Source organism: Electrophorus electricus, chromosome 5 (genome assembly GCF_041902795.1).
Source record: "Electrophorus electricus isolate QZ-2024a chromosome 5, ASM4190279v1, whole genome shotgun sequence".
NCBI lineage: Eukaryota > Metazoa > Chordata > Actinopteri > Gymnotiformes > Gymnotidae > Electrophorus > Electrophorus electricus.
The window spans coordinates 5,297,501-5,311,886 of record NC_137501.1 but is presented as its reverse complement, the minus strand read 5'-3'; the positions used below and the strand labels follow the sequence as shown (position 1 = coordinate 5,311,886).

The window sequence follows — 14,386 nt, the reverse complement described above, 5'->3', positions numbered from 1 at the left end:
TTCTTGTATCATGCTATAATAACACTACTTCACATTTAAAGGAGTGGCTTTTCTTGTCAGACTATCACTGAGTGGAGTCAGTCTCAGTTTTTATGTGAATTTCTATGTGAATAGGTCAGTTAAATGTTATGAAAAAAAATACAAACAACAACAACAATGAGCAAACCAAAGAAGTTACTCATTCCCCCATTTTGTTTCCATCTTGTAATACAGGTGCTCACCTTTAAGTGTGAGGTGGACAAAGCCAATAGGTTGCATTACCTGTGAAGCCAGAAGTGTGCACAGAGTTGGCTCAAGGCAGTTTCTCTAAAGCTGCAATAACAGATGGACTAAAAACACGAAAGCCATGATTCCCTTTGCTTTATCTAATTTAGGATATCAGCAAGTGTGTGTTCCTGTGTCAAACGCAGAAGGAGAGGGAGGCAGACAGAGAAAAAGAAGGAGAGAGGGACCTTTTTGTAAAAAACAAGGCTCCAGGTAGGATATGTGTGGGTGAATGTAAATAGCAAATTTTGCAAGAAACGCAGGGAGAGGGAGAGAGAGAGAGAGAGAGAGCATGGGAAAGAGAGCGCGAGAGAGAGGGAGCGAGGGAGCGAGGTAGGCAACCTGCCGTGTCTCTCTGTGCCTTTCTAACGAGCTGTGGTCTGTCCTACTGCAGTGGTGTGACCACCCCCTCCTCAGCTCTCCTGCTGGCTGCGTTCTCGTCAGCTCGGCAGGGACTAAACCCCGCAGATGGCTCGCTCCATGCCCGCCCAGGCGCACTTCTGCCACCCTTCTGATTACGCCAGCAGCGCACGTGTCGGTGCATGCGAAACTCCTTCTGCTTTCAACCAACTTGTTTCAACCAACGCATGTGCAAACTTGGCAGCCAAGAGACACCCAGATTAAGATTGTCTTTGATTCTCCTAATATTTGTCAAGTAAGGCAAAAACACTTACTCCAGGTTAAACCGCAGCTAACATCCAAACTAAAAGGTTTTACATAATTCAACATTTCCAAATTATATGATCAACAACAGTGTGTGTGGGGAGTGTTATCTGCATAATATTGCTATGCTGGGAAAGGGGGTCACCTATATTTGATCTAAAGTCCTCGGGGAATCGCAGAAACACTAGGGGGCAAGCTTGAGCTTATATAAATGATTAAACAGCAGGAAACAGAGAGAGTGAGTGAGCAAGAGAAAGAGAAAATGAGTGTGAGTGAGTTAGAGCAGCCTATTAAGTCATCCCCAGATGTTTATTGCCTTCCAATGTACAAGTACAAACAAAACAACATAAATATACAGCAAATACAAAATAACCACAGACTATATACACATTCAGACATACATGTATATGGAAGAAGAAATGTCCTGATGCACCATCTATAGTGTCTGTCTATAGAGTCTGTCTATCTACAGAGTCTGTCTGTCTATAGTGTCCACTGTACTGCTTACAAAATATGGCTACACACTACACACAAAATGGACACTATAAACAGATTTCACACACTACGCTCTATACATAGGCTAGACACTGTACACAGACAATTTGGAGACTATATGCTGTAAATGTGTGTATTAATGCTTTAACTGGGGTGTGGAGGTTTGGGAGGTTGGGTGTGGACCGGCATTTCTTTTCCCCTTCCTGTTGGGCATGTGTACAGGCCTCAGGTTACGAGTCCCATTTCCTCAGCAAAAGTTCGGGCCCTGCTTCCTGTTGAAGACACAGGTGAACAGAGGGCTGCCATCTTTCCAGTGACACCCCCCCCCCACCCCTCACCCCCTTGCCTGCCTGACAGTGCCTGACAGGCACCTCTATCTCACACAGCCCACAGGGTAGAGCAGGTAGTGCATGGCGGTAGTAACACCAAGGTGATGGGTACAATTGCTAGGAAGGGCATGTACTGTCATACTGATAAATATGTATGTTGCTCTGGATAAGGGTCTCTGTAAATGCTTACCTCACTGTGTTTGTTTTGTGCCACACCTGACTCAACCAGTTAGGCTCTGTCGTGTCTAGAAGGGCTTTTGCTGGTTTTTTTAAGTCCACATTTAACCTTTCTTGTACCTGTGCCATTGCACACTCCAATAGTCCCTTGCTGTAGAGTGAGAGTGGCACCTGGGAGCAGCCTGTCAACTCCAGTGACGCTAGGGAGACAGGTGCCGTGCTGAAGAAGGCTTCCTCTCCTTGACTCTCCCTCTCTGCCTTACCATCCCCTGCACACTGACTCTGCCTTTTGGTGCTGTAATGAGTCGGCTTTAAAGCTACCCTAGTTTTCAAAGCAGGAACGGAGAACAAAGCTCTTCTGGGCTGAGTATTAATCAGACAGGGCTGTTTCTTTGAGAGCTGCACTCATTTATGGAGTAAAGCCACATTTCTCTTGCTACATAATTCTGTATTCTGTGTATGGCTGCTGAAGTTTATGTCTTACGCAGCACTTGTCTTGAAGAGATTCTGCTGGTGTCAGAGTGATCGCATTAGGCTAATTCCACGCATGTGGGGATGGTGGCAGTTTAGCTGAGGCTGTTCAAATTGGCTGGGCCACCGTGATAGTGAATAACGGTATGCACAGAAAACTTTAAAAGCATCTAAACCTAATTAAAGCACACTAGAGAACCATCACCTCACAAAAAGCAGAGGAATGAAACGAGCTATTTGTAATGCCTCACATCCCTTTTGTTTTTCAGGAGTGGCTGAAAACTGCCAGCTACTCTACTATATGCTATAAGCAAAGAGATCTCTATAAATGTAACACTTGCAATCTACCACTAGTTTCTTGAAGCACCGACCTTTAAATCATGTGCCAGAGGGTCCCATTAGAAAGGGAAAATAGCTCATTGAAAATGGCTGATGCTCAATCTTTTTTGGCCAGCAGTTTGCATGAGCCCCACATTCAAGATTTCTAAAATGTCCAATTTGTGAATCACTGCCAAAGGAAATGGTTATGGCTCAGTTAAAAAAAAAAAAACAGACCTTGAGAAACCTTCAGGCGTTAAAGAGGTCTGTTAACAGAGAGCCTCCGCTGATAGGCAATGGGATGGTCTGGAATTAGCCGGGTGCACCACCCCTGTCGCGGCAGTTTCCAGAAACATCGTTTGTGAGGAGCTGCTGGCCGAGGTAATCACAGCCTCCAGCTTTGTAGGCCAAAAACCCACCGTCGCTGTGCCTTTGTTTAAGACTACATAATAAATATGGGAGCATACCTCAGCGCTCCCATGCTTCCATTCTAAATTGGGTGAAGAGGCAAGTGTAGGAAAATAGAGAATAAACTCTGCGTTCGAGCGGTGCTACGCACCAACTCTCGACAAAGGGTGTGCAGGAGAGAGAATAATATTGATTTAGGTGTAAGGCAGATATACAGGGAAAGAAGGAGAAAATCAATGATGGGTGGATAAACAGGTGAAAAAATAAATAAGCTGGAACCAAAGACGATATAAAGAGTGAATGAAACACCTCTTCCTTTTCACCACAACCCTGGTGCATTCTCACTGTTTTGTTCTCTGGCCTAATTATCTACCTAGCCCTGTAGTCATGCGTGATGATCCCGCCAACCATGTTACATGGAGCACCACTTAGCCGAGCTGTGGATGCTAATTAGCAAGCACTAACAGCAGACCAATCATGCTCGTCGCCGCTTCGCCTGCGCGGTTCACTCGCTACCGAGAGCAGCCCCGCACTGGAACGGAAGGCCACAGAGGGCAGAGGCGCCCCGTTTAAAACACGGCAGGCTGCTGCTCTGCTGGCCGTCCCGCTCGTTAGCGAGACTGCAAGACGGAAGCTCACGTCAGCAGCGAAGACGGAAATCACTGGAGCGCTTCACTCCAGAGGCAAAGAGAAGCTTTGCCAGCTTCATCTTCCAAAGCTTTAGGAGAAATTTGAAGAAAGAAATACAAGAAACAAAGCAATACAAAAAAGAGCCTACCCAAATGAACCTGGTTAGTTCTAAAATTTAAAACTGCATTTATCATCCGGGGTCAACTGGGCACACAAATAAGTGGTCATGGCTAAGACAAAGCGGTGAGCGCATGCAATGCTATTGTAGCATTGCTCCTGGCTACTGACCAGTGACGGCAAGATTCGATCATTCAGGAGCTCAGCCAGAGTGACGAGCCAGAGTGCCACTGACGATACCAAACTGGGACGTTACAGACGGCCTGCTCATGCTGGTGACCTGCAGTCGTACTGGGAAACAGCGCTGCTGAGGCCTACGAGCACGGCTGCTGGAAGAGCATTGAGGGGCAGGTGGTGGTGAGGTACTGCAGTCAGACTGCTTTGCTGTAGACCAGGCTGCAGTTTCCTCTATAGCCCGTAACCACACTGGAGTTTATTCCACTGTCATTATATCACATTGCAAGAAAACCTCACATCATCCTTTACCTCCCCCTCGCTCCCTGACACAGTTATGCCCTGCCAGAGAGTATTTCCTCTTATCTGATGGCTGGGCGAAAACTGGCTGTGCCTAAACCCCTCTCTTCCTTCACTGGCTCTTTCTATCAGAGCGTGCATCTGCTGCCATCTCTGGTTCACTGTCACACGGGCGATGAAAGCTCTGGCGATCAGCTTACTGGGGTGGGGTGGGGGTGCGGGGGGCAGAGATATGACCTTTAAGAGAAAGAATAAGGAGTGATCCATAGTAAGGGTAGATATGGGGCGAGCACTTATCAGGCCGCCCAATAGTGAGATGGGGGGAGGTGCTGTAATGTGAAGAGAGCACGAGATTGAGGGAGATCTGGAGGGAAGAGAGTGGAAGATGAGATACAGAGAAGCAAAAAAAAAAAAAAAGATAAGGGGAGAAAGAGAGATGAGAGAGGGAGAGAAAGAAAGGAAGAGAGAAATGGGGATCGTGTGAGAGATTTAGAAGATTTGGAAAGGAAGCCTGAGTGGAATAACATTAGAGGGTGAGTTGGAGCCAGGAGGAAGATACAACCCCCCCCCCCAACCCCACCTCACCTCACCTCTCTTTCTGAATCCAGGACTCGGCACTAAATCCGTCTCCCTGCAGTGGGACGAGAGCTTTGTCTGAACCAGGCAGGCAGTTGGTAAATAATGCAGATACTTTTCTTCGTTTTGGCAGAGACATACATGCACTTGGCCCCCTTCCTCAATCACTATCCATCTTTTCTTTCTTTCTTTCTTTCTTTCTTTCTTTCTTTCTTTCTTTCTTTCTTTCTGTTTTTTTCCCCCCCATTTTCCCAACACACTCTCTTTTCCTGTCATACTTAACAAGAGCCATACCTCCAAACTGCAATCTCAGAAGGGCCAGGGCCAGTGCACTACAAAATGGAAGTTTTAAAAAAATAAATAAATACACCGCCGCCATCACTCACTAGTGAGTGTGTGTGCGGGGTGGGGGTCAGGGCTTGGGGGGGGCTAAACCCTGTCTGTGCGAGCGTGACGAGGCTCTCGGCTGCAGTGGGTCTGAGACCCTCGCCCCCTCCCCACTGTCAGGGTGTGAGAGGGGGCCTCGTTTGGGCTACTGTGCTGTTTTGCCTTGTAATTGGCAGCTTACAGCACAACCAGTGGTGACCAAAAAAAGAGGGACAGATGGCTCGGCCTCTCCTGAGCTCCTCTGGATGGGACTCACAGAGGGGGCTGATTGGATTCAAGTGCTGAAAGCTTTAAGCCTGCCGGCTGCCTTTACTTCACATCCCACTCCTTCCTCAACCCCTCGGGCTCTCTCCTCCTGCTCTCTTCTTCTGTCTCTCTCCTGTCTCTCTCTCTCTTTCTCTCTCTCTCTCTCTCTCTCTCTCTCTCTCTCTCTCTCTCTTCTTCCGTCTCTCTCTCTCTTACCTCCTTGCTCTGTCCACATGCCTCCACTTTCCTCTGTCTCTCTGCATCGACTCTTGCTGGTAATAGTGTGGAAAGGGCATCATCTGATTCGTTCGACCCATTTTCCACTCTTCAGTTCCTTTGGAGCTGCCCAGACAGGGAGGGGAAGGCAATTTAATGGAGAGATGTTACTAGAACCACCTATATCAGCCTATAGTTGCTTGGACAGGAGCAAAAGAAAGCAAATTCATCCATAATGGGAGGAAATACAAATCACTAAGTAAAAATAAGCAATAAAGAGGCTGGGGAAGCTTTGTGGTGGCACTCTGGGCTGACGGACCGCTCCATTTGAGGCTGATGCTCCCACTACAGACATAGCCGCATTAATTCAGCCCCGCTAGCTCTGGGTAGTAATGCGCCCCATGTTGCTGGCAAGCAAAAAAGCCGGAACCCCCTCATTCCTTCCCCCCATAACACCCCTCCCAGCGGTCAACTGCAGTGGGAGAAATTATCCCCAAGTCCACTCTGGCCTTAATATGTGTGTAGTCTGTGCAGACATCTGAAGAGAGATGAAAGGAATTAAATTTTTTCCAGGTCAATTTGCCTCCAGGGTGTTTACAAATGGCAAAGTGAGAGAGATCAGTAAAAAGCCAGCAGGGAAGAACTTAGGCTCATGCACGGAGTGGCTTATAACTGTGGAGTGGCTTATCAGCGCATTGGACACATCCTTCACAGATCCTCCTCTGAACACTAATGGGGGGTGGGACCTGCTCTTCGACTTTTCCTGAGACCAATTCCCATGATACCGTCCCTTTCCCCTTTCATATGATCAAGACAAGTATTTGTATGTGAGAAGATCCGGAAAGGACAACATTAACCAGAGTCTGCTCTCAGTCAGAGTGGCTACAGAGGAGCCATCTGAACTTTCACGATAACTAACCTTCTTCTTGTGTGTTGGATTAAGCTTTGTCATGCTGACCTGTGATCAGATTAGTTACTGAGAACAGATTAGTTACAATGAAGAATTTAGAAATGAAAGCTAGTCTTAGATCAGTGTGGAAATGTACCTTCTTTCCTCTTTTTTGTTCTCTGTGCAGCAGTGCTAATAGGAGAACTGACCTCCTGACACCTACCCTAATGAGGTTTCTCTGAGTGTGTGTGTGTGTGTGTGTGTGTTTGCGCATGAGTACACAGCAGGGTTTTAGTAAAAGTGCATTTATGCTTGTAATGTTTCTACCAGTATAGGTATGAAAGAGATTGGAACTTGATACATCAAATGACACCTGTTATTTCAATACTGCATTGAAAATGCATGTTTATTTTTGTCTGCATTGGAGGGAATGAATACATGAGTCATGGGTCATGAAGAGATGTACTTCAGAGGTTTCGTACAGCAGCATGCCGTTATATATGCATGTTGACCCAGCATAGAAATCTCAAACCCAACATTTCCTAGCCGACAGACTCCTACAGACACATTTCGACATAGGTAAATGTCAGAGTGTGTCTTCCATAATGCTGCCACAGTTACAGTCCAAAAGAGATATGAGACCTTTGTATGAGGAAAAGTTCACTGCTGTATTGAAGGCTCAGACCTGGGGTCTATTCTCCCGAAGGACCTACCAGCCCATTTCTTTGGGTGTGCTTGATGTCCAGATAAACTATTGTGAATTATAGATTGGTGTATACTGACATGTTTAGAAAAAAAGATAGGAATATGGGTAAACTTTTTACTTCTTTCAGTAGAGGTTTTCACAGTCCTAAATGCACACGAGCATTTTAGTTTTACATATAGAAAGTGAGCAAGAAGTGCACTTAGTCACAATATTGACTATATTCTTAGCGAACACTTTAATTCTCCCTGTCTCTCTCTCACACATATACACACACATACACATACAGATATTGTTATCCTTTTGGATATATTTGATTAATTCTATACCTACTGCAAAACTTTAACTAAGTCTAACCTTATCATTAACTTAACTCACACAAAGCCAATCCTAACCATAAAATATTCCTATGCATGTAACATGCTTGTTTTTGGGAGAATGAATGTGCATCACAGGGACCCACAAAATCTTCCCATTCAGCTTGTTAAACACACACACACACACACACACACACACACACACCAATATACATACGTACACACACAGATATTTTAGTGTTCTTTTGGCCTGCACATTTCTCTCCCAGAAAGTGAAGACATTGTAAAGACACACTTGCCTGCTTCGTCAGCAATGTACTCCACCTGAGCAGCAGCCTGCAGAAGCACAGGAGACAGCTAAACCCAAACATCACTTCCATAGGACGTGCATCAGGAGTGCTTCTGCTCCACTGGCACAATAGCCAGGAAGCCTGCAGACCCACACCCCTCGCCTTTACTGTGATCTGAGACCAGTTTGGTGTTCCCTTTTTCAAGCAGCTTAGGGTTTTCAGTCAGGATTTAGACACTTCATATGTGGGTCCCATTTCTTGATCCAACCAATGTAAATATTTTTGGTTAAACAAATGCAGGCCTGTCTTTAACCATGTCACATCAAGGGATCACCAGTGTGTTCAAATATATTGCAAGGTATAGTAGTTTTGTAATACGTAATAATATAGTCGTCATATAGTATTTTTGTTGATATCATGGACCCCTTCTACTTCAGTTTCTGTTTTGGAGTTGTGTTATTGCTGGTTCTTAACCAAAGAGTTAATAGAACTGGGTGGAAGGGGGGTGACTGGTTAAACCTGCAGTAAAGAAAGTATGGAAAACCTGCAGTATCGAGATGGAGGATACATCTGATTAAAGATAAATCTGTTTCTAGGTTTAAAAGCCTTTGACTCTCATGTGTGGTGTTTTTAGGTCTTCTGTTGGTTAATTCAATTTCTTAAAAGGCTCATACACTACATTGTTCTTTTATATTTTTCTTTGATATATATATCCATTTTCCAACCTGTCTGCCATTAGAATTAAACAGGCTGTTTCTGTTACTGAGCCTCTAGGACGGATATAAGATTAATGACCTCAGTTTTGATTGGCTGTCCTGTATTGTGGCTCATTCAATAAGCTCTCACAGCTGAATCATGCCTGAGAACTGCAGTGTAAATGGGATAAAAATGAATTTGTTCTCATGACATAAGAGAAACTGATCTTAGATCCCATATGTGTAAGGTATGGAATGGGGGAGTGGACAGTGTGTTTTGAAAGTTTAACAATATTTACATATTACTTCAAATCTCTTTATTTCAATAACGCAAGAGAAACTCAGTTTTTGTTGATAGGTGCCCTTTAAAGACTTTATTAATCTAAACAATTATTACAAATGTTGCCTCTATAACAGAAGATTGGCATTTTGTCTCTGAGATGTTTATATGAATAAATCAATGAAGGGACCAATGATACACTGCCCGTTTATTTGAAATACTTTACATGCTGCATCGTGTCTTTCAGTTAATAATTACACAGAAAGACATCTCAGCTCTCCCAGGCTGGATCTCTGGTAATATTATTCCACACAGTGACATTTACCTGTGAAGATGTGAGTCAGTAGGAACAGGTCAGCTAGAACATGTTCGAACAGGCTTTGTCTTTGAGGACTTGGAATACGTGGCTTCAGGTTGCCTGGGCAAAATGTCTCCAGCCCATCCTTAAACACAATTACTGATACAAATCAGTAAAAGCAAAGCGGGTGCAAGTCAGCTCCAGGGCCGTGCTATGATTCAGAATCACATAGCATAATCCTACCAGCTCCTGGGTGCTTGTCACGTGTAGAGCCAAGAACAGGTGGTTTCACGTTCCTGCAGACACATGCACACACGATAGCATCAGTCTTATAGTTCAGCAATAATGATAGCATGGCTCTCTGATTGTACGCCATTGAATGATTACTTCCTAGTTCTCCTTTATTCTGAGGTAATGCATTTTTTCACCCCAAGGATGGCAACCCCACAAACTCCAAATTGAATTTTATAGCTAATAAAAGCTCCGGGAAAAGGGGCAAAAGAGTTATTCAGACAAGTTGAAAGGGAGAAACATCTTTCTAAGGGGTTCAGATAACAGTACGGTGCCTTGTTTGGGGTACAATTAAGGGCAAGACCTCAGAAGAACGGATGGCTTTCCTTAAAGCTGACTTTAGCCTTGGACACACACAGGACCAACTCTACAGGCTGTAGGGTCTCAAAATGAAATCTCCATCAATGCCACCGGCGGCCTTTGGTGTAAGATTTAAAATGAATCCACAGGGACATCAGGCCTTATCAAAAGATCCAACCTTTGCCAAAGGTGCTTAAATTTAAAGTGCTATTGACAAATCTACGTTGTTCCATGGCAACTATATCTGGGTGTGGGTTACAGCCGATGCTGTTGCTGCAGCTATGGTGTTCTCACAAGCAGAGGGTTAGCATTCAGAGGAAGTACAAGCAAGGGAAGAGCAGTCAAGACCTTCTGCTGTTTATCAGGTGTAAAAGCCAAATCCACAATACCAGGAATTAATGAGAAACTCGGGCTGCAGAATATGAACAAAAACACAGCATTGTGATTATTTTGCTAAATTCTGCAACTGAAAAGGGCTTTGCAATATTCAGTGCAAGCTAAAGTCTTGAGCACCTCAGGAAATTATAAACTAGACTGCGTGTGAGGTATTTTGTTGGATGGCTATAAAAAATCAGGTCTGGTTCCCAAACCTCTCCTCATGGTTTCAATACTTTTTATCTTTCAGCATGAAAAATGCTTCAAACACATTTAAATGCAAGTAAAACCTACAAAGGAGAACTGTGCTTGGATTGAGAATGAACAAAAAACAGCTAAAGTCAAAAGAAGAAGCAGGGAAGAATTTACCACAGGACCACTTTTTAGAGAAAGTAAAAAAGTAATGCCCTAATAAAGGGATGTTGTCTGAGACTATTGAGCTGTGCTGTATTTATACCATATTGTTTCATACCATTTTTTTTTTGTTGCACATACACATACATGCATCCACACACACACACACACACACACACACACACACACACACACACAAAAACTTCTAGGATTTGTTAGAGGGCTCATTTGAATCTGAGATATCAGTGTTAGACCATAGACCACTATTGCAATAACCTTTCGGAAGTGATCTATTGTGCAACTTTTGCTATTACATTCTCGTGTTTATGTTAAGCATTTTAGCTCACCATAATTTTATATCTGCATGCCCAATTTTTTAACCTTAACTGTCAAGTTAAGGTTAAAAAATTGGGCATGCAGATATAAAATGAATTTCAGCAAAACTACCCTATAAATGAGACATTCACCAGACCTCCTAGGTTATTTCTATAAATTTTATGACATATAAATTGTTGTTAAGTTGTTATTCTTACAAAATAATAAATTTCCTAATTAGCCTCCTGCAGATCCCAATACACAGGAACAATTAATTTATGATTAATTTTGCAGGCCTAAATTAAACATTTAGCAGTTATGTTGCACAGCATGGCTTAAACTATGCAACATCTCTACTCATGAGGGCCACAAAGAACGCATTTGCCTTCTGTCTAGTTTGCTGCAGTCTCACATTCCTCTTGCATTTTTAGATGCACTTTGTGTATTACTGTACTTTTGCATCATGCACTCAGCGTAGGAGAGGTGTATGTCAACAACAACAAAACCTACATGTACTAGTCTCAACGTGAACTGCACATTCTGTGCCATTTTATTTGCAGGTGAATTCGGGGTAAACACCCAGAGAACTGTGAAATTAGAATGATCTGCATTGTAAATTCATCCTGGACGCTCATCAAAGGCTTTCAGTGCCTTTGTGAGGCGGCCGGAAGCTGTGTTATAACTGGGCTCCACTAGGAGGGAAGAAATCACCTGCACCTGGTGAAGGGTTTTGATGGCTCTCCTTGGCTAATTCGCATTGTTATGGCTATATTATTTGCGTTCGTCTTGTACAGGTTATCCTCGCCGCTGAAACATTTATGAGGAGGTTGGTAAATTGCCTGCGGTGATCATGAAATCTGGATTCCTTATAGCAGTCGAGCTATAAATCGAAGTCTGTTGTCATGGAAAGAGACATACAGAATTCTGAATGTTATGCTTTGCAAGCAATTATGGCTGTATAAGGCACATGTCTGTATGTGACACATAATCACTGATTATTTCTAAAGATACGATAGGATTTACAGTCCAGCAATCAGTTTTGTTTCGAGACGCTAGTTTAGTTGCATAACAGAAAAATAATTGCTGTAGCCTAAACTGAAACAGATACGCGTATATTTTACAAGATACACATTAACCAAACAAAAATCCAAACAAATAAAACCCTTTTTGCTACTATTTATTAAAGCATTGTAACATTTTCAAGTAAGAAGAGAGCTGCCTTAAACTATTCTGAAAAAGTAGCTAATAGCAACTGTCCGCAGGCAATAATGTGAGCACTTTCGCTGCACGGTGTTTTGGCTGTGACTCACTTGAGCCATATCATGTAACCAGCTCCGGAACCACAGCGAAAGCCATCTACACCGCTAGCTCTTCCTCAGCCACTTCATCATGAGGGGTGAACACTGACAGCCGACAGCTCCGCTGTTCTCCGGCGCGACTTGACACTTAAGTTCATCGACATGTGATACACCGGTGCTGATGGCGTGGATTGAACCGACGCTGCTTCGTACAGGAAGGCATTATGTGGGCCGCTTATTATAATCTGGTCAGCATTTTGAGGTGGAAATTAACTTAAAACGCTTTACAATGAGAGAGAGAGAGAGAGAGAGAGAGAGAGAGAGAGAGAGAGAGAGAGAGAGAGAGAGAGAGAGAGAGAGACGCTGTCACTGTTTTAAAGTAAACTGAAAGTTTGATGCTGTGCAGGTCATTGGGGAGTAAATTAAATTACCAACTTCGGTGACTGATGCGTTTGGAAATGTAATGTTAGAAATAGTTGAGTATGTTGAGTAGAAAGAACTGCAAACGGTGACTGATTGCATTGGTGTACTTTAGCGACTTTTAAAACTTTCCAAAGTTGTTTTCGGTCTCACGTTGTCTCTCTAATCACATGACACTAAAACGCATTAGTATGTCTAGATGCAAACCTAAGAGCATCAATGCATTAAGCACCTACACAATGTCAGTCAACGTAAATTCGGTACCTTCCAGCGTCCACCTGGAGTCGTACGGAAAGATTGTTTATACTGCGATAAAAGCACTACGTTTGAAAACACAGTCAAATAATAATTTATGGCAGCGGATATATAGCGAAGCTTTATGTTGTTGGATTTGACGCTTCTGTTGCTGGAGGCTTCTACAGCAAACCGGAGCATGCTGCGCATCCACGTCTCGGGCTCGGAACATTGGGACACGTGCCAGTTACATGCACATTTAATCTAAACCATTTCAAGGAAAGTGGGGGGTGTTCGGACTCCGGAGTGACGAATGGCGGGACTTTGTCAATGCTGACTACTTGCCTGCAGCAATCGGTATTGGGTGACTGGGTCACTTATGCCTGCTAAATGGTGAAAGATCTGCCCTGGATCCAGGACTTATACCGATGCCATAAAATAGTAAATAACACAAAAAGATTCGGACGAATAGAAACACAACTGGATGTGTCCAGACTAGACCGCTGGAACAATTCCCCATCAGCAACACGTTTCATTCATTACAAAGCCAGTAGTTTGGAAAATAAATGGGTGCAGTAAAATGCTTTTCCCCCCATTTATTTTATTTTTTTTGTGTTTTTGTTACAAAGTCTCTTATAAGCAGCAAAACCAGTTATACTTCTTTCTTTTTTTCCTTTTCAGCAGTAAAAGGGCCACATAAAACGGCAATTTATATGCCATAACAATTTACATCATAAACCTCAAAGCCTGAAAATCAATGATTACTGCTGTTCATCTCCTCATTGCACTGGCATGGAAGTGAATGCGGCAGTGCGCTGGAAGAACGATAAAAGTTTGCGGTGTTTAGCGCTTTGGCCAGCTCTTTAGAGCCGGATGTGTTTTCGTGAACTCTCTTCCTTCCTTCCTTCCCACGGCTCTCCAGTTCGCCAATATGTCGGCAAAGCACGTTCTCTCGGTCCACCCTTCACGCGCTCGGCGTACACGCGCTTTTACTGCGGCGGTTTTTCAGGACGTTGAGCTTTCGTTTCCGAAGTGACACCAGAGCTTGGGTCTTTATACTAGAGTTCAAGGCGCATTGCCTTCTTCACTCTCGTACGGCTCTGATGAAACGCGAAGCTAAATCATTTGTGTACAATACACACGCCTTGGAAATGACTGGGTCTATTTTAGGCTGAGCAAATCTAGGCCTGAGTGTTGGCATGTACCGTTGATGTACCTGTATATCTGCTATCTGGATTTTCTGCCCCAGGCCTCGGGCTTACAGTTACGCTGCAGGTACGCAGAAGCGCGACTGAATAGTCGTTATTCCCACTGCTGCCCCCGTCCTCTCTGCTATTGATCCTGCCACACACCAGACGCTACTGTATAGCCTAAACCAAGCGGCTGAGGGGCATACGAAACTAAAGCAAGGAAGGCGAACGACTCCAGAGGGTCCTGATGTGTGCTTATTTTAAAACAAGTCACAAAATATGTGCTCAAAGCACTTGGCATGTGGGTTGTATAACCCCACAAAAAGTCCCCATCTAAAGGCATCACTGAATAGGAGTTTTCGAAAA

At 43.8% G+C, this 14,386-nt stretch overlaps 1 protein-coding gene across 5 annotated transcripts in view; it reads left to right on the top strand.

Moving 5' to 3' along the window:
- Positions 1 to 14,386, top strand: part of rtn4r (reticulon 4 receptor) — a 49,807-nt gene that overhangs the window by 23,705 nt on the left and 11,716 nt on the right. Inside the window, exon 1 of one of the 5 annotated variants that reach the window (XM_081715165.1) lies at positions 13,510 to 14,386. This exon is cut by the window's right edge and continues 181 nt beyond it. The exons of the other annotated variants lie outside the window; for them this stretch is intronic. Coding sequence (XP_081571291.1) covers positions 14,300 to 14,386 — 87 coding nt within the window. The 5' untranslated portion in view covers positions 13,510 to 14,299. Of the gene's footprint in view, positions 1 to 13,509 lie in introns of those variants that run through there. 5 annotated transcript variants of the gene reach the window in all.